Below are 24,372 nucleotides of genomic sequence, written 5' to 3'. Positions count from 1 at the left end.
TGATAGTCCATGTAGTAACATACCCAGCAGTCTAATGCCTTTAAAATACAAGTTACAGGCTTGATTCTGATCACACTTCTGGCCCAATCCATCTAAGTCAATGAGAATCTTTCAACTGGCTTCAAGGCAGCTGATTGACATTAGGCCCTTCTACAGATGTCAGTCTGGAGTAGCTCCATTGACTTTGGTGAATTCACATCAAAGGAAAAAGGTGTAAATTAGATCAGAATTATACTCTATATTTATTGCATTTCAGTGTTTGACTTTACCCTGCTACACATAGCAAAAGAAATATTGCAAATATTGTGGTAATTTTGAAAGCCATGAAAAAATAAATGTTGATTTCAGTGACGTCCACTGTACATTCTATGCTGTACAATGGATAGATAGTAAAATTAAACCAGTGATGAGCTGGGTTTAATTTTCATCAACTTTTCATCAACAGGTTGTCAAAATCTGTAATCAAAAGCTGGCTTTTAGAGCCATAGCCACCTAACAGTGTACATCAGTGTACCAGGAATAGTTCCTGAAGCATTCTGCATGTGAAGATCAGAAGTAGGCAAAACCCCTCCAGATGTGTTAAACCCATATATATTTAAGAATATGGGTACATAAACAAGAACTGAGTTTCCAACAGGGAAGATCAATGTATAAGTGAATTCTGGCAGAGTTCCACAGATGGCAATACCAGGGCTGTCTGATCGACAAGGAAAATGTAGGAGACAAAGTCAAGGATGACTTCATAATCTCTGGTCTTAAAAAAATTAAGGTTGGAGTTAAGGAGAGTGACTGTGAACTAACAGAATGGACCAAAGAAGACTTGCTACATAAAAGGAGGAATCCAGTTTATGAAACGTTCAATAGAAGGAAATTAATGGTGCACTAGGAGCTGACAGATTTAAGACCACAAAATAGATTAGTTTAAGTAACAAAATAGTCCAAGTCCAGAACTTTGTCTTATTTATTTAAAAACATAGGCTTCTTGATGTAAGAGCCAGCAAGAGAGCTCTCTATGGAAAAGGATGAAACACACTCAATGATTTGGTGGAAAGTACACGACATTATTTACCTTAGGATTCTGGTCCACAGCTTTCCTCATGTTTTTCAGTAGGTGATTGTTTGGGCCACCTTCTCTCTCATTAACATAAACTATTCTATCCAGGTCAGGGAAATTACGGTTCAGGTCTATTCCTTGAGCATTACTTCGGCCAACAAACCAGTCTTTGAGTTCACCAGGCTGAAAGGGAAGAGGGAACAGAAAGGGAAAACAAAAGTAATTCAGGCCATCTGTACAGACCAACACATATGTATTAATATTATTATTTGTATTACTGTAGCACACAGGGGCCCCAGTCCTAGCCCAGGACTACACTGTACTAGGCACTGTACAAAACAGAACAAAAAGATCCTGCCCCAAAGGGCTTACAATCTAATTATCAGAGAGAGACAACAGATGGATAAAGATGGGGGAGTACAAGTAAACGAGACAATATAGGTGACAGGCAGTGGTCTTTGCACAACAGCAGCCTAACCATTGCCATGGTTTTTGTAGACATCATAGCAAAGGAGAGTTTTGATGAAGGAGTTGAAGGTAGTTTTGTGGATATTTAAGGGGACCACCTTCCAGATGTGAGGGGCAGCATGGAAGAAGGCATGAAAGTGCTTGTGATGGTGAAGGTCAGCATCATCGGCAAATCAGAAAGCAGCAACAGGTGGATAGTGAAAGAGAGATGATAGAAAGAGTGGGATTGACTATGAAGTGCCTGGAAAGTGAATACTAGCAACTTATATATATATATATTTTTTTTTTAAATAGGAGATATACCAATCTCCTAAAACTGGAAGAGACCTTGAAAGGTCATTAAGTCCAGCCCCCTGCCTTCACTAGCAGGACCAATTTTTGCCCCAAATCCCTAAGTGGCCTCCTCAAGGATTGAACTCACAACCCTGGGTTTAGCAGGCCAATGCTCAAACCACTGAGCTATCCCTCCCCCCATATTTGATGTTACAGGGAAAGGTGAGGCCAGTGGAGAGATTCAAAAAGAGGGGTGATATGGGCTAGGAAAATGATCTAAGGAGCAGGATTCTGAATGGATATGAGCAGGGCAAGATTGCATTTGCCAAGGCCGAGAGCCGGATGTTGCAGTAACTGAGACACAAGATGATGACAGCTTGGATGAGAGCTTTAGCTGTATGATGGACAGGGAAGGCTGTATCTTTGAAATGTTATGCAGAAAGAATCAGCACAAACCTAAAATAAATTTGCACCCTGGACCAAAGCCTTTAGTCATCACTTACTAAGGCAAAACTCCCACTGAAGTCAACAGTGTTTTATGTGAATTTGCACTGTGAGAAGACTTTGGGATTTGACCCTAGAGTTGGATTATTGCAGATCAGTGAGTGTTAGTAGCTTAAAGCTGAGGTTAAAGGCAAATTCTCTTAGGAAAGGCAGCCTTTCATGGCAGAAAGTTCAGATTTGTATTATCATGCTTCAGGTCACATTATTTCTAAAAGATCAAATACTGAAGTTCTTATGCGGACAAACTCCTATGAAAGTCAATGTTCCTCATCCAGAGGAGAGTTGCAGCTGTTCAGAATTTCTCAGGGATCAGGAACAACGTGAGTTTTGCATTAGCAAGAACTTCCAGATTTGGCTATGATGCTTCAATTTGCATTAAAAAAAATATCTATTCCCTGAAGCCGACCAGTGACAGAGTGTACATAACTACTCTCTGATGATTATTTGTATTCTCTCTCATTATAACTTTAGCTAATGGAAAATTCATGGCAAAGATATCGTTTTGGTTTAATTTGCGGGGTGTATCAAACCTGCCATATAGCTCTGTATACTGTAGCACTATACAAATAAAATTCTAGTAACACTAAAAGCAATACATGTAAAGACCAGTTTCCTTCTGAAGGCAGGAAAGAGGTTCTTTCCCATTTTAAATCAAAGTTTTACAAAAAGTGATTTAACTTGAGTAAGACGTACGGCCACCAGCTGGTAATTTGTGGGAAATAGAGATTCCACTTTGCTGCCACTAGAGGGAGTGCTAATACTGAACATTTTTTAGAAATAGTGATGGTAACCGATTCAAACACAACTGTTTCATTTCCATGAGTTTAACAATATTTTAAGAAACAGAATCTTGCTTATTTAATAATATATAAGCTTTCATGTGGTAAACTTCAAAATTACTATAGTAGTAATCTTTACAATTTAATGTACTCATAGTCTAATGAAAATATATTTTGTTAGCGACCTAAACTATAGCTATTTGATATTTTATATTATAAATCATAATAATAATCACGTATTTATTAAAGGTGCAATTATACTTCTTAATAGTGACCATACACTGAAGCCCCAATCCTGAAAACACTTCTTCGGATATTTAACTTTAAGCATGTCAGTAGTCCCATCCATTTCAATGGGTTTATTCATTGGAGTAAAATTACAAGTGTGCCTAAGTGCAGAATGGTGGATGAGTAATCCATTAATACAATTTTAGATCTGCATGATAAGTTCACAATTTTCTTGACTGTATTCATTATCCTAAATTATCCTAAATTTGCTGAATAATTCTTGGTCAGTAGTTGGTTTAGCAGACGCTTGTTCAGAGTCTTTGATAGTTGAAATTAAAGCAGTTTTATGAGACATATAAGTCACATAACAGGTTTCTGTTCCCTGATTGGCTGGATGTAATTCTTAGAATCAGGTTTCCAGTGAGAATACTCTTAATCAGGGCTGGTTCCAGCTTTTTTGCTGCCCTAAGCGGCGAAGAAAGAAAAAAAGAAAAACCCGACTGAGCTGCCGCTGAAGAGGAAGAGAGGGAGTGAAGGACTTGCCATCGAATTGCCGCCAAAGACTGAAGCGGAGCGATTGGGCTGCCACCAAAGTGCCACCGAAGAGGAAGGACCCGCCTCCGAATTACCACAGCAGACCCGGACGTGCCACCCCAACAATGGACGCACTGCCGCCCCTTTCTATTGGCTGCCCCAGGCACCTGCTTCCTTGGCTGGTGCCTGGAGCTGGCCTTGCTCTTAATTATTACTTAAACACTTACTCTTCCACCAATATTTTGCAATATTCCATTACCATTTGCTGTTTGGAGGGAAAACATTCTGGTCAGTGAATTTATTTGATAGAATATTTATGAAATGTGACAAAAGAAAGGTCATGAATACAGCGAATTAGTTAAACTAAAAGGAATATTTGGAGACAATTTTTTGCAGTATTTGCCTAGCTGTATCATATGCCTTATTAAAGAGGCCAGTTACAATGTATTTTACTATTAAAAATAGTATTTCAGCTGGACTAATCAAAAGTCATTGCAGTGAAACTTCATATATTTCTGAACTTGTTATATTAGTGGTGTTTTTCACTGAGTTGGAGGTAGATACAGATAGTGATTACAATTCTTATATACGTTGGCTTACAAACCTGGGATGCTGCCTTCTCAAACCCATCTGGATTTAAGGATGGCATGATATGGATGCGTGTGCTGTGGATCAAGTTGATAATGGTCTCGTTTCCCTTCTGGTATTCATTACATAGGTACTGAGCTAAGAAAATAAGCAGCTCCCTTCCAACAGCTTCATTCCCATGCATATTCCCGATATATTTAAATTCAGGCTCCCCTGCAACACAAAGAAGAAACATTCCTTAGACAGATGCAAAGAATATTCACCAAAGCCTATGGACAAAGTGTGGATCAGATCCATATTACAGCTGTTTCTAACACTATTATTACAGTTCTATGTCCCCATCCTTTGTCCCTGAAGATCTAAGAGAGAGAGATTGAAAATTTCCTTCAGGACAGTGAATTTAGATTTTCAGAACAATCCAGCTAATTAAATAAAGTAATCCTTATTCAGGAGTTTGTCTAAGAGTTGAGAAAAGACACCAAATTCTGATCCAGTATACCAGTGTAAATGCACCATTAATATTAATGGTGTATCTCTGTATTTACATTGCGCGACTGATATAATCCAAATTTAGCTCATACATTTATTGTTTATAAAGAATAAATTCACTTTTCAAGAAAGGAAAAGTATTGCTAAATTAATCTTTTAATTGTTAATGTCATTTTAGGGCTAGGATAAAACACCCACTACTTGCAAATATTTTAAAGTGGAATTATATTTTTTATAACCCTTCCAATGAATAGGTACTGCTCCTAGTGGTCTGAAAGTCCTATTTAACAACTGCCTGAGACATTCACTTCAGACTTATAGACTTAGTGCAGTACCTTGATGAGTAGAATCTGTATTTTTTCCTTAATTAAATAAAAACTCCAATCTTCCCAAATTATGCGTATTGGTCATTATCATTGTAGCTTTAGATACAAGAGGAATGTGCAGGAGAGAGTTTGTGGTCCCTAGAGGCATGAAGAATTTATATGCATTTATTATTTTGAAGGTAATATCTTGGACCCTGATCCTGCAAACGTTCAGGCACATGTTTAACTTTAAGCACATGAGAATTCTAACTGAAATCAAGGGGACTCTTGTGCTAAAGGTATGCATATTCCTAAGTGTTTGCAGGATTGGGGGGTTAATTTTCTTTTTATCTGTGTTCATCTCTAGATATGAATATTTAACTTTTATTCCATGATAACTGCCCTCATCTGATCATGGAGTCTTTCAATGATATGCTTTGAATATCTAATTTTGAATACCTGATCTGATCTCTATTAACTGGTGTGTCATATGTAAGACACAGGAGGTAATTATCCCACTCTGTTTGGCCCCGGTGAGGCTCCAGCTGGAGTATTGTGTCCAGTGTTGGGCATCACACTTTAGGAAAGATGTGGACAAACTGGAGAGAATCCAAAGGACAGCAGCAAAAATGATCAAAGGTTTAGAAAAACTTTATCCCTGAACCTGTAGCAATTTTACAGGTTACTACCACTAAACCCAAACGTTCTTGTTAAACCCTCTAAAACCAACTCCTCTTCTTCTCTTCATTGCTTTATCAGTTTTCTATCAATAACATTCCTCTTGACAGTGTCCATTTGGTGCTTCAAGCAGAGGAGCATGAGCAGTAGCACAGTGATATCAGAGGCAATGTAGCCAATCATCACTCACTCACTCCAATAATCCTAACCTTTAACCCTAACCCTTCTGCCTGCCTGGGTCATGTCTCCCCTTAACATGCCCATTTAGTGCTGCAGGCAGAGGAATCTCTGCCTATAGCACTAAGTGGACATGGTTAGATGAACTAAAACAGTTTTGAGTAGGCAAAGGTAAATGATCTTGCCTGAACCAGGCATAGTGTGGAGGGGGCCACAGTGCAAATCTCTATTCTCTTTCCTACTCCACCTATATAGCAACTGATCTGAAGCAGCCTGTTATTCCTGTCCTGAACTCCTTCAAAGCACCTCAGTCCTGACCTGCAGTTTCATTTGTTGAATCATTTCAAGCAATGGGATTGAAGTATGCTAATGAACTGGAGGGAGGGAGTGATGACTGGCTGAGTTACCTCCGATGTCACAATGATCCAACCAGCAGACCAGATTCAGTGATGAATCCTGATCACATGTCACCTCAGGCACATTGCGCATATGCTAAAACTTCATTTACCAATGTGCTTTTCTATGTGACATGATAATAAACCAACATTCATACCCTTGCAGTTTACTCAATATTACACTTGAGTATTTCAACTTTAGAGCTCATTCACATTAAGCACATGAACATGCAATTTACCTGCTGGAATCAGAATTATTTTCCCTGTAATTTCAGGCAGAAAATTATAACACTTAAAACACTTGTCAGTGTTTTAAGGCACCACATGTCTGTCTGTCCAGAAATCCTTTAAGAGCCAGTAGAGGTATCTGCTGCTCCCTTTCTGAATACGGCTACTACAATTTATAATCCTTCATAGAACATCATGTTTTTGTGAAAAGACACTGTCAATTCAAATTTTATGTAAAATGTTGATTTTTGTAAAAATTAACTTCCCCAAAACCTAAGACCAGGGTAAGTATTTCTATGTTGTTGATTTTTTTAAAATGTGTAGACAAGTTTTCAGTGAAGAATTCCAGTGTTTGTAATCCAAAAACCTAAAAGTGAAACAGACTAAAAACAAAACATGAAATTGACTCAATTGATTCCCATGGCTCAGGATTAGAGAAATGCAAGAGTCATTTCAATCAATTTTCAAAAACAGCATCTAAATTTGAGCGCTCAGTAACTGGATGTCTAACGTTAGACCCCACCCCCCAGATATCTGAATTTGGGCACTCAAAATTAGAGTCAATTTCTGAAAAGGAGGCCTAACCTCTCTGTGCTTTAGTTTTATCTATGGATGAAAAGTCCTATAAATATTATTATTAAAAGATAATCTTATTATCACCATCTAATAAGGTCATCACAAAACAGAAGCAGCTTGCCTCAATTTCTGCTTCCAAAGAATTCCTTTTTTTTTTTTTTTTTTTTTTTAGGACTGGCTCTTGATAGTAAAAACTAAATGAAAAAGTGGCAATATTTTTATTGGCAATTCAGTACTGAATTTTTCTAAAACAATTTAATATCTTTGGTAAAGCACGAACTCCTTCAGTTACTCTGGCTTTTAGAGGGCCTTTACATCAATCCTGAACTGACCTCAGAGTACATTAGAGCCTGAGAACTGATTAAGGAAGAAGTGTTTTAAAATGTTAAGCTTTTCAGGTGACAAATTGACAAGCACTGCTACATGTCACTAACCACTTCTAAAGGCACTGTCACCTAAGGTCTTGTTCAATTATTTCCTAGAAACACAACGTACGGAACTAATGTTAGATTGTCCAACTAAAGATAATTTATAGAAGAGCCACTTATTTTCAAATAAAGGCTATATCACAAATGCAAGTTTAAAAAAAAATAAATAAACATCCAGATAATTCTTTGAATGCCTGTTTAAAGGCAATAATGCTTTTAAAATATTGGTTTGAGAAGTTCCTGGAGCTTTAAAGTGTTTGAACTCATAGACAGACAGATACATTTGGAATCTATTAATCAAATAAATTATGAGTCCAGAGGATGCCATTCAGTTACATTTGTTGTAATGTTAAGAGTTAACATGGAAGAAATGTATAATAAGTAATGTCATGGAATGGGGCGGGGGAAATCATATGACGAAAGAGTAACGGCTGAAAGATTAAAGTGGTTTATAAATGGCTTTGCAAATGAGTTGGAAATAACCTTAGAAAGGACATTCTGCTCTCTCATATCCCCTATGGAAAAGCTAGCAATATTTCTTAGGTAATAGGGTTAGTGTTTCTGATTACTTCCATTTGCCTGTCATTTTTAAATATCACAACCTGTAAACTATTCCTGCAGCTACACAATGTTGCAAATCTTGGAGCTCTTGCCAAGAGGAAATTCATTACTCTAACTGTATTTGAGGACTTTTTCATGCTCTGTGATTTTATTTGTAGTTCAGAGAGACAGAAATTCTCTGGGGATCAATTAAATAAAAGTTTGGGGGTTATGTAATGGATTTCTTTGGTCCATATGAAAAAAAAATCAGATGGAGAAAAAGAGAGGAAATACAGTATAGCTTTCTGTTACCCTGTAAACTAAGGGTATGTCTACACTATGGGATTATTCCGAGTTTACAGAAACCGTTTTTTTAAAACAGATTGTATAAAGTCGAGTGCACGCGGCTGTTGCATCGCAAGAGCAGGAACGAAGTCCAAGCAGAGAGAGAGTGTGTGTGTATGCAGCCATCTTTATTCATTCCCAGCATGCTCTTATATACAACATGATAAGCAATCACAATTGCTAATTAGTTAATTAAACCCACACAGCCGCAGCTGTAACTCATAGGGTAATTATCATTCTACACACCTGTCTACCTATTCACAATTAGCTGGCCAATGAGAACAAGCCCAAAGCCAGCCCTTCACTCACAATTCTCAATCCAGAAGCCTTCAGCATCTCACATTCAATCCCACATCTCCCCCCTTTATTTACAATCAAAAGAAAAGGAAAAAAGGAAAACAAGATAAAAACATTCACCAAACATTTTTAACTTATAACAGCATAACACCACAATCTATCTTAATCAAATATTATGTTATTCATAAAACATTTGCAACTCATAACAGCATAACATTATAACCTATCATAAACAAAACTTTATAAGATCAACCTATATGACCATTCAATCCTTAACATATAATTTCAAAAACATCAAACGAACAAAACAAAACACAATAAACAAATAATGTAACCTCTGCAGGACCCCCCCCCCTTTTTTTTTTTTTTTTTTGAAAACATCCCTCAGCTGTCAGGTGATCAAACTGACACTGAGGGTGGTGGGGGGTCTTAAGAAAAAAACATCAAACCACATGACAATACAACAACAATTCTGGCCAGAAAACAGACAACACAAAACATAACAAGGAACATAAAACATAAATCTTAGTTCTAAATAATAATTGCATGGTACCACACAGATTTTTTTTTCAAACACAAAAAATCATCTCAAGTGAGTAATTCATTCATGGAGGATCAGACAGAAAAAGTCCTGGCAGAGCTAACAAACAGCTCTCCTCCGGGGGCTCTGGTTTCGCGACATCTGAGCGCGTCTCGTGAGGCTCCTCCGCATCTGCCTGCCGTCACTCCGGAGGACGCAACCAAGGCCGGACCCACCTCGCTGGCATCCACCTGGGACCCGCATCAGTGGCAACACACACATAACCCCTGCCCCACGTTAGCAAGTCAACTGGTCCTTTCCATATTTGCTGCTGATAATCAAACCATTTGACCGAGGGTCGGGGGGCCGCACCCTGCTCTTCCCCAGTCATCCCGTTGACATGTTTAATCGCGGGGGGCACCTGGCTGTTTTTACCAAGATGTAACCAATTAAGAGCTTGCAGCAACCGAGCGGCAGGCGTCTTATCCAAGGCGTCTGCCCGCTCACTGCAAATCCCCCCTTTTTGTCTTAAAAGGAGCGCCTTAAAAGAGGCATGAGCATATTCAATAATAGCGTGTAGTTTGTCTGCTTCAGCCTGAAGGGTTTGGACAAGCAGTTCTTTGGCTTGTAGCTCCTTCTTAATTTCACTCAGCTCAAGAACCGCAGCTCTATAATGACGACGGTTATGTGCTGCATCTACTTTGGCTGCCGCAACCTGCCTTTGAAGGTTATTAACGTTTGACTTTTCTCTTTCGAAGGCAGTCTGTAAAGCTTGAATATTTAGGACTGCTTGAACCCGGAGATTCAGCTGCACCAGGTCTGCCTCTCTCTCTGCTAGTACTGTTTCGAGAATGGTGCTGTGCTCTCGCAAAGCAATGTTAGACTGACCAAAACCAGTGAGCTTCCCCCGTTCATGTTCCAGTTCGAGGGCCAACTTCTTGTTTATTTCTTCCAAAAGTTTTATCTTTCTCCTAGATTCTCGAAGCTCCTGGCTGGTAAGTGAAATTACTTCTTGCAGCTCTTTCTCTGACATCATCTTACTGTGGCTAACAGCCTGCAGCTCTATCTCTAAAGCTTGAATCCGTTCATGGGAAACCTGGTTATTTCCTCCATCAGCGATTTGTGCATCCCGTTCTTTTTGCACTGACTGGAGGTGGCTTTCTAACTCCACTATCTGCTGGTGAACCTGGGATACTTCCTTCTGAAGTCTTGAGCATTCAACATCAATGGACTGCTTTTCACTTCGAAGTTTCAGTAACTCCCGTTTTAATTCTTTCACTTCCAAATCCAGCCGTTTCTTTGTAGATTTTAATTCACTAATCAGCTGGTCCTGTGAACTTGCATCTCTTTGATAAGCTTCCACCATTACCTTTTGCTGTAAGAACTGCTCCTTCAATCGTCTCTGCGCGGTGAGCCATACTGGACTCAGGGAGAAAACCTTCTTATCGCCCTGAGCCACTGATTTCCAGAGCTCACAGCCCAACCGCTCCCAAACAGTATTACTACTCGATTGAACGGAAAGTCCCCCTCTTCGTCCCCACCGCAACAGGCGGGATAACGCATCAGAGGGGAACTTTTCTCCCCACCGCTCCGTGATGCGTATCAAATCTGCTGACGCAGCAGTTCCCATATTAGCTGCTCACTTCTTGGTTCGAGTGTGCCTCCCTTGTCAGATGCCCTGCGGCTCCCAGCCGCTTACTCGAACACCCTGCGGCTCCCAGCCACTTGTCAGGTACGCCTCCTTTCTTCGGACGCCCTGCAGCTCTCAGCTGCTCGCTCGGACGCCGTGCGTTTTTTTTTTTTTTTCTCTCTCTCTCTCTCTCTCTCTCTCCTCCGGCCGCTCGACGCTGGGACTTCAGGCGCGTCCTTCTTTTTCTTTTTATCAATTCAGGCCACCAACACTATCTTCATTCAAGATTGGCAACAGTGGTACTAGTACTTATCTTGTTTTAGTTCTGTTTGCCTTCTTGATAGTTCACGATTTGTCTTCTAGTGACTTCAGTTATGGGTTTAGTTCTTTTTGCATTTCATTCATTTCCTTTGCCTCAGCCTTCTCATACTTTCCTCTCCTTCTCCTAGTGATAACCAGTACAATAATTCCAGCAACAATTGCTAGTACCACCACTACAATGACTGCAATAATACCAGCAGTCAGACGTTTCATGGAAAACTCTGGGGGCTTTTCATCAACATAGTAGATTAGAGCTTGATCAAATTTTAGAGGTTCTTCACTGATGTTTATCTGTAGTGTGAGTCACCTTTGACATCTTTTTCAAAGTAGTAAGCCACGTCAGATATATCCACACTCTTGGCAGACTTCTGGGAAACATTTTGTTTCAGTTCAATAGTGATATAAGGTTTTTCATACACAACATCAGTTATATACTCTGGATTCAGCGAGTAACGCTCCTTAAATTCATTTCTGATGATTACCTTCAAAAGAGAAACATCCACAGCTGTACTTCTCTCACTGTGTTTTGTTTCAATGATGATCCAGCTTGTTCTGACTAGTTCACTGCACTGTAAGTCTGTATCACATCGGGGTCACCATTTGTTGCATCGCAAGAGCAGGAACGAAGTCCAAGCAGAGAGAGAGTGTGTGTGTATGCAGCCATCTTTATTCATTCCCAGCATGCTCTTATATACAACATGATAAGCAATCACAATTGCTAATTAGTTAATTAAACCCACACAGCCGCAGCTGTAACTCATAAGGTAATTATCATTCTACACACCTGTCTACCTATTCACAATTAGCTGGCCAATGAGAACAAGCCCAAAGCCAGCCCTTCACTCACAATTCTCAATCCAGAAGCCTTCAGCATCTCACATTCAATCCCACACGCGGCCACACTAAGCACATTAATTCGGCGGTGTGCGTCCATGTACCGAGGCTAGCGTCGATTTCCAGAGCGTTGCACTTTGGATAGCTATCCTGTAGCTATCCCATACTTCCCGCAGTCTCCCCCGCCCATTGGAATTCTGGGTTGAGATCCCAATGCAAAAACAGTGTCACGGGTGATTCTGGGTAAATGTCGTCACTCAATCCTTCCTCCGTGAAAGCAACAGCAGACAATCATTTCGCGCCCTTTTTCACCTGGATTGCCCTGGCAGACGCCATAGCCTGGCAACCATGGAGCCTGTTTTGCCTTTTGTCACTGTCACGTATGTGTACTGGATGCTGCTGACAGAGGCGGTACTGCAGTGCTACACAGCAGCATTCATTTGCCTTTGCAAGGTAGCAGAAACGATTACCATCCCTATTGCACCGTCTGCCATTGTAAATTGGCGATGAGATGATGGTTATCAGTCATTTTGCACCGTTTGCATTTGGAAATTGGCGATGACGGTTATCAATCCTTTTGTACCGTCTGCTGCTGTCATGGGTGCTCCTGGCTGGCCTCGCTGAGGTCGGCCGGGGGCGCATGGACAAAAATGGGAATGACTCCCTGGGTCATTCCCTTCTTTATGTTTTGTCTAAAAATAGAGTCAGTCCTGCCTAGAATATGGGGCAAGTGTACTACAGAACCAGAGAGCACAGCCGCTCCATGTCAGAGCCCCAGAGATCCCACAGAAATGATGAGCTGCATGCCATTCTAAGGGGGGCCCCTGCAACAATCCCACCCGTTGCTTCCCTCCTCCCCCAACCCTCCTGGGCTACTGTGGCAGTGTCCTCCCCATTTGTGTGATGAAGTAATAAAGAATGCAGGAATAAGAAACACTGACTTTTAGTGAGATAAAATGAGGGGGAGGCAGCCTCCCGCTGCTATGATAGTCCAGGCAGTACAGAATCTTTTCTTTAGACATGAAAGGGGGGTGGGGCTGATGGAGCTCAGCCCCCAGTTGCTATGATGAGGATGGTTACCAAGCCTTCTGTACCGTCTGCCGGCAATGACCGGGAGTCATTCCCATTTTTACCCAGGCGCCCCCAGCCGACTTCACTGAGGCCAACAGGAGCACTCACGGGCTGATGATGATGATGGATAGCAGTCATATTGTACCGTCTGCCACCGGGAAGGGGATGCTGGTGTTCAGCGCTGCAGCACCCCGTCTACCAGCAGCATGCAGTAGACATAGGGTGACATTGAAAAAAGGTGAGAAACGATTTTTTTCCTTTTCTTTCGGGGGTGGGGAAGGGTGTAAATTGACGACATACACCCTGAAACACCCGGGAAAATGTTTTTGACCCTTCAGGCATTTGGAGCTCAGCCAAGAATGCAAATGCTTTTTGGAGACTGCGGGGACTGTGGGATAGCTGGAGTCCTCATAACCCTCTCCCTCCCTCCATGAGCATCCATTTGATTCTTTGGCTTTCCGTTACGCTTCTCACGCAGCACTGTGCTGACTCCCTGCTGTGGCCTCTGTCTATCATAGCCTGGAGATTTTTTCAAATGCTTTGGCATTTCGTCTTCTGTAACGGAGCTCTGATAGACAGATTTGTCTCCCCATACAGTGATCAGATACAGTATCTCCCGTACGGTCCATGCTGGAGCTCTTTTTGGATTTGGGACTGCATCGCCACCCGTGCTGATCAGAGCTCCACGCTGGGCAAACAGGAAATGAAATTCAAAAGTTCGCGGGGCTTTTCCTGTCTACCTGGCCAGTGCATCTGAGTTCAGATTGCTTTCCAGAGTGGTCAGAATGGTGCACTGTGGGTTACCGCCCAGAGGCCAATACCGTCGATTTGCGGTCACACTAACCCTAATCCGACATGGCAATACCGATTTCAGCGCTACTCCTCTCGTCGAGGAGGAGTACAGAAATCGGTTTAAAGAGCCCTTTATATCAATATAAAGGGCCTCATTGTGTGGACGGGTGCAGGGTTAAATCGGTTTAACGCTGCTAAATTCGGTTTAAACGCATAGTGTAGACCAGGCCTAAATGACTGCAGCCTGACTGATCTCTCTCAGGCCTGGTCTACACTACATGTTTATACCAAATTTAGCAGCGTTAAACCGATTTAACCCTGCACCCGTCCACACAATGAAGCCCTTTATATCGATATAAAGGGCTCTTAAAACCGATTTCTGTACTCCTCCCCGACTAGGGCTGAAATCGGTATTGCCATGTCGGATTAGGGTTAGTGTGGCCGCAATTCGATGGTAATGGCCTCCGGGTGGTATCCCACAGTGCACCATTGTGACCACTCTGGAAAGTCATCTGAAATCGGATGCACTGGCCAGGTAGACAGGAAAAGCCCCGCGAACTTTTGAATTTCATTTCCTGTTTGGCCAGCATGGAGAGCTCACCAGCACAGATGACCACACAGAGCTCATCAGCATAGGTAACAATGCAGTCTCCTGAGAATCGAAAAAGAGCTCCAGCATGGACCGCACGGGAGGTACTGGATCTCATCCTTGTATGGGGAGAGGATTCTGTGCTAACAGAACTCCGTTCCAAAAGACGAAATGAAAAAACATTTGAAAAAATTTCCAAGGCCATGATGCAGAGAGGCCACACCAGGGACTCAGTACAGTGCCGTGTGAAAGTTAAGGAGCTCAGACAAGCCTACCAGAAAGCCAAAGAAGCAAACGGAAGGTCCAGGGCAGGGCCAAAAACATGCCGCTTCTACGCTGAGCTGCATGCATTTCTAGGGGGGTCCGCCACCACTACCCCACCCCTGTCTATGGATTCCGAGGTGGGGGTGGTAATCTCAGCCATGCCTGAGGATTCTGCGGACAGGGAAGATGAGGCAGAGGAAGAGGAGGACGAGCTTGCAGAGAGCACACAGCACTCCGTTCTCCCCAACAGCCAGGAGCTTTTTCTCACCCTGACGGAATTACCCTCCCAGCCCTCCCAAGCCACTATCCCACACAACAAAGCTATGGAAGGGACCTCTGGTGAGTGTACCTTTGTAAATATAAAACATGGTTTAAAAGCAAGCATTTTTTAAAGATTAATTTGCCCTGAGGACTTGGGATGCATTCGCGGCCTGTAAAGTTACTGGAAAAGTCTGTTAACATGTCTGGGGATGGAGCGGAAATCCTCCAGGGACATCTCCATGAAGCTCTCCTGGAGGTACTCCAAAAGCCTTTGCAGAAAGTTTCTGGGCAGGGCAGCCTTATTCCGTCCTCCATGGTAGGTCACTTGACCACGCCATGCATGTAGCAAGTAATCTGGCATCATTGCATGACAAAGCCTAGCTGCGTATGGTCCCGGTGTTTGCTGGCATTCAAGCAACATCCGTTCTTTATCTCACTGTGTTATCCTCAGGAGAGTGATATAATTCATGGTAACCTGGTTGAAATTCAGGAATTTAATTAAGGGGACAGAGATGGTTGGGCTGTTTGCCTGTAGCTTAAAAGAAATCCTTCCCTGCATTTAGCCAAGCAGGGGAAGGAGCGGGGAGGTGACTGGCGCTGAGCTTTTTTGCGTTTGGCTAGCTGGGATCTTCCCTGCTACCAGCCACGTGGTGCGGGGGAGGGTGGCTAGCAGCAATCTTCCATGATACCAGCCATGTGGTGCGGGGAGGGGTAAAGCGATCATCCCAGAGAATTGGATGAGGGCGGTTCTGGTGCTGCATGTTAACAGGAAAGAAGCAGCACTCAACGGGCTTTGCTTGCTATTTGGGAAAGGAGGGCGCTGGATATATGAAGGCTGCAGAAGCCGAAAGACAATGGCTTACCATGGCCGCATGCAAGCTGAATTCTGATGCCCGGACCTGCGTCTGTGATGTCTAACACCAAAGCCGCAGGCACTCATTATTAAGATGCAAAATGCGACCTTGTAGTGAGATCACATGTGCTATGTAAGGTGAATAGTGTTGTTCACCGTGAAAGAGTATAACCATTGTTCTGTAAAATGTATCTTTTTAAATACTTCTCTCCCTTTTTTCCCTCCCTCCTGCAGCTGCAAATTTTTCAAGTCTCCATCCTCCGTCCCGAAGGCTATCTCAGATAAGGTGGCGGAAAAAAAAGGCGCGAGACAAAATGTTCTCGGAAATCATAGAAGTGACCCGCAATGAAACAGCTCATCTGAATGAGTGGAAGGACGTGGTATCAAAGTACAGGAAAGATGCCAGTGAACGTGAGGAGAGGAGGGACACCCGAGATGAGAGGTGGCGGCAGGAAGATCAGAGGAGGCATGATGCAATGCTGGGGCTGCTGCATGATCAAATGGACATGCTCCACCGTCTGGTGGAGCTTCAGGAACAGCAGCAGGATCACAGAGTGCCGCTGCAGCCCCTGTATAACCGCCCTCCCACCTCACCATGTTCCTTAGCTTCCTCACCCACCAGACGACTAAGAACGCGTGGGGGGAGGCTCCGTGCACTCGCCCATTCCACCCCAGTGGACAGCCCAACCAAAAGGCTGTCATTATTTTGAAATTTTTTTAGTGGCCTTTTCCTTCCCTCCTATCCTCCTCCCAAACCGCACCCAGGCTACCTTGTCAGTTCTCTCCCTCTTTTTATAATTAATTAATAAAGAATACATGATTTTTAAACGAGAGTGACTTTATTTCCTTAGGAAGCAAGCAGTAATCGAAGGGGGAGGGTGGGTGGCTTACAGGGAATGAGTCAATCAAGGCGGGGGGTTTCATCAAGGAGAAACAAACACAACAGTCACACCGTACCCTGGCCCGTGATGAAACTGGTTTTCAAAGCTTCTCTGATGTGCACCACTTCCTGGTGTGTTCTTCTAATCGCCCTGGTGTCTGGCAGCGTGTAATCAGCGGCCAGGTGATTTGCCTCAGCCTCCCACCTCGCCATAAAGGTCTCCTCCTTACTCTCACAGAGATTGTGGAGCACACAGCAAGCAACAATAACAATGGGGACATTGGTTTGGCTGAGGTCTGAGCGAGTCATTAATGTGCGCCAGCGTGCCTTTAAACGGCCAAATGCACATTCTGTCACCATTCTGTACTTGCTCAGCCTGTAGTTGAACAACTCCTGACTACTGTCCAGGCTGTCTGTGTATGGCTTCATGAGCCATGGCATCAAGGGGTAGGCTGGGTCTCCCAGGATAACTACAGGCATTTCAACATCCCCAACTGTTATTTTCTGGTCTGGGAAGTAATTCCCTTGCTGCAGCCGTTTAAACAGACTAGTGTTCCTGAAGACACGAGCGTCATGAACCCTTCCCGGCCATCCCACGTGGATGTTGGTGAAACGTCCCTTGTGATCCACCAGTGCTTGCAGCAACATGGAAAAGTACCCCTTTCGGTTTATGTACTGGGTGCCCTGGTGCTCCGGTGCCAAGATAGGGATATGGGTTCCATCTATTGCCCCACCACAGTTAGGGAATCCCATTGCAGCAAAGCCATCTACTATGACCTGCACATTTCCCAGAGTCACAACCTTTCGTAGCAGCAGCTTAATGATTGCTTTGGCTACTTGCATCACAGCAGCCCCCACAGTAGATTTGCCCACTCCAAATTGATTCCCGACTGACCGGTAGCTGTCTGGCGTTGCAAGCTTCCACAGGGCTATTGCCACTCACTTCTCAACTGTGAGGGCTGCTCTCATCTTGGTATTCTGGCATTTCAGGGCAGGGGAAAGCAAGTCACAAAGTTCCATGAAAGTGCCCTTATGCATCTGAAAGTTTCGCAGCCACTGGGAATTGTCCCACACCTGCAACACTATGTGGTCCCACCACTCTGTGCTTGTTTCCCAGGCCCAAAATCAGCGTTCAATGGCTAGAACCTGCCCCATTACCAGCAGGATTTCCAAAGCGCAGGGGCCCGCAGTTTGAGAGAATTCTGCGTCCATGTCCTCATCACTCTCGTCGCCGCGCTGCCGTAGCCGCCTCCTCCTCGACTGGTTTTGCAGGTCCTGGTTCAGCATTGACTGCACGAGAATGCGCGAGGTGTTTACAACGTCCATGATTGCCGTCTTGAGCTGAGCAGGGTCCATGCTTGCCGTGCTATGGCGTCTGCACAGTTCACCGGGAAAAAGGTGTGAAACGGTTGTCTGCTACTTGCACGGAGGAAGGGGTGAGGCTGTACCCAGAACCACCCACGACAATGTTTTTTGCCCCATCAGGCACTGGGATCTCAACCCAGAATTCCAATGGGCGGGGGAGACTGCGGGAACTATGGGATAGCTATGGGATAGCTACCCACAGTGCAACGCTCCGGAAATCGACACTAGCCTCGGTACATGGACGCACACTGCCGAATTAATGTGCTTAGTGTGGCCGCGTGCACTCGACTTTATACAATCTGTTTTTAAAAAACGGTTTCTGTAAAATCGGAATAATCCCGTAGTATAGACATACCCTCAGTGAGTTGTGTGAAGTCAATGCTAGTATGTTTCATTTAAATTATGCAATGCAATGATATTTTCTAAATCATTATATATTAGCAGCCACAGATAATTTTAGGGTGGGATTTTCAAAAAAAGCAAATGTTAGCCTAACTCCACTCCCACTGAAATTAACAGAGTGTTACCATTTAGTTAAATGAGAGCCAAGTTAGGCCAACATGGAATGATTTTGGAAAAATCCCATCCTTCATACCCTTGTAATTAACCACCAGAAAACAGCCAGAGCAGAAGACAACAGAAACAAAAATTCATGAAGCCCTTGGCAGATGGCTCCTTTGAAGCAAAGTAACAGATCCATTCTTTTTATCTCATTGAACTTAAGACAGGTCCCAACTCCCATATCTGAATTTGAAAAGTAAATATTAACATAATCCTAATTTAATATAAAAGTGAAACTATAACTTTGTGTAGCATATTAAACTATGAGATAAAGCTAAAGAACAGCTGAACTTGTACAGCTCATCTTGGCATTTATAAAGTAAGAAGCCACCTCAGTACTATTGAATGAATGAACACCCAAAAAGTTCAGAGGGCCTAGTTATGCCTGTAAAATGGTGTCTGAAACGTTATCCAAATCGCTTTGGTTTGGAAATGAAGTTCACAAAATTACTTTTCTCAGTGTATTCCCACCTCCTTCACCACTGAACAAAACCAGGAAATGCAGATGTGCATTGCGCTTCATATTCAAGCTAGTCATTTCTTCATGACTCTGTGCTTTTCTACCTTACAGCTCTTCTCTAATAACCTGTCACGCACTGCTAAAGGCTTCTCTACACTTGAATGTTAGTTAAGATTAAGGTAGTGTGTAAATTTAAAACACAATAGCTATTCCTGAATAACTTTGTTTGTGGACACTCTTATTCCAGAATAAGAGTGCCCATAGGAAAATAGGACATTAGACCTGAGTAAACTGAGTTTGGATTTTGACGTAAGCAATAGGCCAAAAGTATGTGAGCAAAAAGAATGAATTTATGAGAAAGAAGAATTGTTTGTGTCAAACTTGTAGTGACCCTCAGAATATCAGTGTGATCTTATTTTAGGATTTGGGCTAAGCAATAGAAATAAAGAAAACATGGTCAATTGGGCACCAGGTGCAGAAAATTGGTTAGAAATGTGTAGTCCAGCAGCCAGGGGGAAATATTGTCAAATAAGATAAGAAGAAAACCTTGAAGAAAGTAGAATATAGTCGTAAACTGCTTCAGCTGGTTTTAAAGTCCAATTACCAGTAATGACATTGTTTTTTACAGTATATAAAAAGCAAGATTTTCTACGGGTTCATCAGAGCTTTTCCTTACCCCTTTGGCATCCCACCATGATGGGAAGGTGTCCCCCAGGCCTGATCTGGTTGTGAATATTTCGCCAATGCTTATAACTGTATTGTTGCTATGGTATAGGATATACAGGTGTATATACTCATATATTAAAGGTAACCAACACCAAGTGGTCTTGGAACTAATGAAAGAATGCTTGTGTGGCAGCTGAGTCATGGTAAACCCTAACATACATATTAGAGAAATTATTTCCAACAGTGCCTCATTCCTATTAACTTAGTCCACTTTCAAACGTATTCCAGAATAACTCCATATGCAGACAAGCCTTTACTATACTTGGAACAGCCTCCCCCATGATGTAGGCCAAGCATCCTCTCGCTCTGTTTCGAGAATCCCACCTGAAGACCTATTCTTTCATGAACGTTCCAAGGCTGATATCTCCCTGATGATGTGCCCTCTGATACTTACACTTCAAATGTTATCTGATGTACCCATCTGAATTAGACTGTCAGATATTGTGGACAGGGACCACTTACTTTAATGGACGAAAGGATCAAACTATACGTCTATTACGTGGCCACATAAGCCTTGTCTTCACTACTAAAGAAGGTGTACTTTTTACCTGAGGGTAACTAACACACATGATCTATCCTGAAATAAACATGCAATGCAGACCAGGCACTTCAATTTTACCATGAGGTAGATTCACTTTGAAGAGGGTAAAGGGCTGTTGACTTTGCAGTTTACCTCATGGTAAAACTGAAGTGCCTGGTCTTCACTGTGTTTTTAACTTAGAGAGATCATTGATATTATTTCCCCATGAGATACAAGATGTGCCCTTTTCTTAATTTGTTTTTTAGCAGTAAAGACAGGGCCATATTGCCTTGTGAACACTTCCGGTGCTATGTAAATGAATAAATAAATAACCATGCTTTCACATTATAATAAATAATTTGAAATAATTTCTAGCTGCATTCATTTTCTGAAAAACTTTATCTAAATAAGAATCAGTATAACAATAGCCACAAAGTCCTGGTTTCTTAAAAATTGAGAAATTTAGTAAATAGATGGTTAGAATTGTTCATTTTAATTCAAAGCAGATAAATAATGAGTAAGAATTAAATTAAAATTTTAAAAGCAATAAATCTCTCTCTGATGGGTTTGGCCAAGAGACTAGATTAATATTTGTTTTTGTATTAGATTGATCAGATTCAAATTCTTCCCAAGTGGTTTAGAAAGAAAATGTGTAACAATACTTTGCACTCATATTATGACTTTTATCCATCATATCCTTATGATGGCAGGTGTTATTAGCACTACATTAAGGATGAGGATAGTAAGGAAAAGAGAGGGTAAGTGACTTGACCTGGTCAGTGGCAGAACTGGGAACAGAACCCAGCTTTCCTGTCTCCCCCTCCATTGTTCTAACTGCTAAACAAGACTGCCTTCTCTGGAGGTAGATGCTGATAGTGCAATGACTGTGTGAGCAAATGTTCACATATCACCATGAATATTAGCTGTGGAATACAACAGGTGCTGCTCACCTTGTCCTCTCTGTTTATTAATACCAGCAAACTTTTAAATTAATCACACAGTCTGCACAGTGGTTAAGTGTCATTTCAAAGGGATTGGCTGTATTCCTATAGTTTGGCTGGCACACAATACAAAGATATTTCTTTAATCTGCCAATTTATCATTGCAATGTATCTTTTTAATCACAAGGAAGTTTATACATATGACAGGTTTAGGTGGGTGTATGCAAGATGGTTCATTATCAAGTTCATCTGACAAGCTTTTATCTCTTCAGCAGACTCTAAAGTATCAGTGATTTTATTTCAGCTATAGAAATGTCTGACACTATCACTGTGGTTCAGAAGAATTGGATTAACAATTTCATTCCTTATTCCTGGGGTAGATACGTAGGAAATTTAAAACTAAATTGTAGCTCAAATCCTCTTTATAATACACTGCAGCTGTTACCAGTGGGAGACATTCAGAACTTTGGGGTCTATTTGCCTATTGTTGTGCATTAATGACTGATAAGACCAAGAGGATAAACCGCCCTCACTGAGTTCATGAGACAAAAACTAAGCTGAAATAGTCAATTCTGTCCAGATGCAATCTTGTGTGAGAGGCATCAGTAAGACTACGGACAAAGAAAAACAGCAAGAAATTAAATTAACTATCTCTACTATATTTGTAAGTTATTCACTGGAAACAAAGAAAATCACTACTTACACCAAAATACTTCCTTTCCAGGAGGGACCCATGCAAAGGGAAAACATAACCAGGAAGTGGTGCAGGCCCAATTTAACATTGCCCTGCAGTTTCTTGTACCAGCTAGGCTGGGGAAAAGGGCAGGGACAAACCCAGCTCACAGAATTTCTGCATCACCTTCACAGCAGCCCCTGTAGCAGTGGGACCAGAGGAGAGAAGGAACATAGTGAGGGAGTAGGGGGCAAAGTCAGGGCATTCTAGGGTTGCCATCCATCCAGTTTTTACCTGGACAGTCTGGTTTTTGGCTTCTGTATCCGAATGCCATTTAGGGTTACAAGGTGCCCAGTTTTGGGGGACCTGGCAATCCTAATTTATAGCACCCAAACCCAAAGTCTGAGTACTGCAGGGCAGGGAAAGGCGCCATGTCATTAACCTATGCCAGTCCCTGCTCAGCCGATGCTGCCTCCTACCTGCAAGCATGTTTTTTGGGACAATCCTGTGATCGACAGGAGGAAGGGAGAGAGGAGTGAGCAACAGGGGCCAGACCTTTGGGGGAAGAGGTGGAGCAGGGGGCGGGGCCTCAGGGGTCCGGTTATCAACCATTAGAAAGGTGGCATTCTCATGCCTCAGTAATTCTGTGCCCCTGTACAGGCCCATAGGCATCACTGCAACAGGGATGCAAGTTAGGGCAGCCTTCAGGACTGCTTTAGCCTGAGCCTTCCACTGCCGCCACTAGTGCTACAGCAGCTACACTGTTATTTATACTCACGCTAGCTTGATGAGAGCTAGCACGAGTATGCGTCCATGAGCAGGGACTAGAGCAAGCCTTAGAGGAGAGGGATTTGTCACTTCAGGGAAGTGAAGCAGCCGTCAAATCCTGCAGAGCCTGAGAATCCTTGTTGAAAATGCAACAAAGAATCCTGTGGCACCTTATAGACTAACAGACGTTTTGCAGCATGAGCTTTCGTGGGTGAATACCCACTTCTTCAGATGCAAGTGGTGGAAATTTCCAGGGGCAGGTTTATATATGCAAGCAAGAAGCAAGCTAGAGATAACGAGGTTAGATCAATCAGGGAGGATGGGGCCCTGTTCTAGCAGTTGAGGTGTGAAAACCAAGGGAGGAGAAACTGGTTCTGTAATTGGCAAGCCATTCACAGTCTTTGTTTAATCCTGAGCTGATGGTGTCAAATTTGCAGATGAACTGGAGCTCAGCAGTTTCTCTTTGAAGTCTGGTCCTGAAGTTTTTTTGCTGCAGGATGGCCACCTTAAGATCTGCTATTGTGTGGCCAGGGAGGTTGAAGTGTTCTCCTACAGGTTTTTGTATATTGCCATTCCTAATATCTGATTTGTGTCCATTTATCCTTTTCCTTAGAGACTGTCCAGTTTGGCCGATGTACATAGCAGAGGGGCACTGCAGGCATATGATGGCATATATTACATTGGTGGACGTGCAGGTGAATGAACCAGTGATGGTGTGGCTGATCTGGTTAGGTCCTGTGATGGTGTTGCTGGTGTAGATATGAGGGCAGAGTTGGCATCGAGGTTTGTTGCATGGGTTGGTTCCTGAGCGGTGTGCAGTTACTGGTGAGAATATGCTTCAGGTTGGCAGGTTGTCTGTGGGCGAGGACTGGCCTGCCACCCAAGGCCTGTGAAAGTGTGGGATCATTCTCCAGGATGGGTTGTAGATCCCTGATGATGCGCTGGAGGGGTTTGAGCTGGGGACTGTATGTGATGGCCAGTGGAGTCCTGTTGGTTTCTTTCTTGGGTTTGTCTTGCAGTAGGAGGCTTCTGGGTACACGTCTGGCTCTGTTGATCTGTCTCCTTATTTCCTCGTGCGGGTACTGTAGTTTTGAGAATGCTTGGTGGAGATTTTGTAGGTGTTGGTCTCTGTCTGTGGGATTAGAGCAGATGCGGTTGTACCTCAGTGCTTGGCTGTAGACAATGGATCTTGTGGTGTGCCCGGGATGGAAGCTGGAGGCATGAAGGTAGGCATAGCGGTCGGTAGGTTTTCGGTATAGGGTGGTGTTAATGTGACCATCAATTATTTGCACCATAGTGTCTAGGAAGTGGACCTCCCGTGTAGATTGGTCCAGGCTGAGGTTGATGGTGGGGTGGAAGCTTGTTGAAAATAGATTCCAAACCTGAGAATCCAGGGGCATCCCTGCAAATCCTGTTCCTTTCTCCAGATTTCTTCCCCCATTTCCCCAGTAGCTCTC

General features: G+C 42.8%; 1 protein-coding gene and 1 pseudogene across 2 annotated transcripts in view; both read right to left on the bottom strand.

Annotated features, from left to right (window-relative positions):
* The window catches only part of CPE (carboxypeptidase E), a 103,526-nt gene that overhangs the window by 18,293 nt on the left and 60,861 nt on the right, over positions 1 to 24,372 (bottom strand). Inside the window, exons 1-3 of one of the 2 annotated variants that reach the window (XM_045019200.1) lie at positions 5,682 to 5,833; positions 4,445 to 4,641; positions 1,070 to 1,237 (exon numbers count right to left, since the gene is read on the bottom strand). In XM_045019200.1, the coding sequence (XP_044875135.1) occupies positions 1,070 to 1,237; positions 4,445 to 4,641; positions 5,682 to 5,712 (396 nt within the window). In that variant the 5' untranslated portion in view covers positions 5,713 to 5,833. Of the gene's footprint in view, positions 1 to 1,069; positions 1,238 to 4,444; positions 4,642 to 5,681; positions 5,834 to 24,372 lie in introns of those variants that run through there. The other variant, XM_045019199.1, reaches the window with a different exon arrangement.
* Positions 11,263 to 11,944, bottom strand: LOC123371154 (annotated as a pseudogene).

Source organism: Mauremys mutica, chromosome 5 (genome assembly GCF_020497125.1).
Source record: "Mauremys mutica isolate MM-2020 ecotype Southern chromosome 5, ASM2049712v1, whole genome shotgun sequence".
Classification (NCBI taxonomy): Eukaryota; Metazoa; Chordata; order Testudines; family Geoemydidae; genus Mauremys; species Mauremys mutica.
This window is presented reverse-complemented; position numbering and strand designations above follow the sequence as displayed.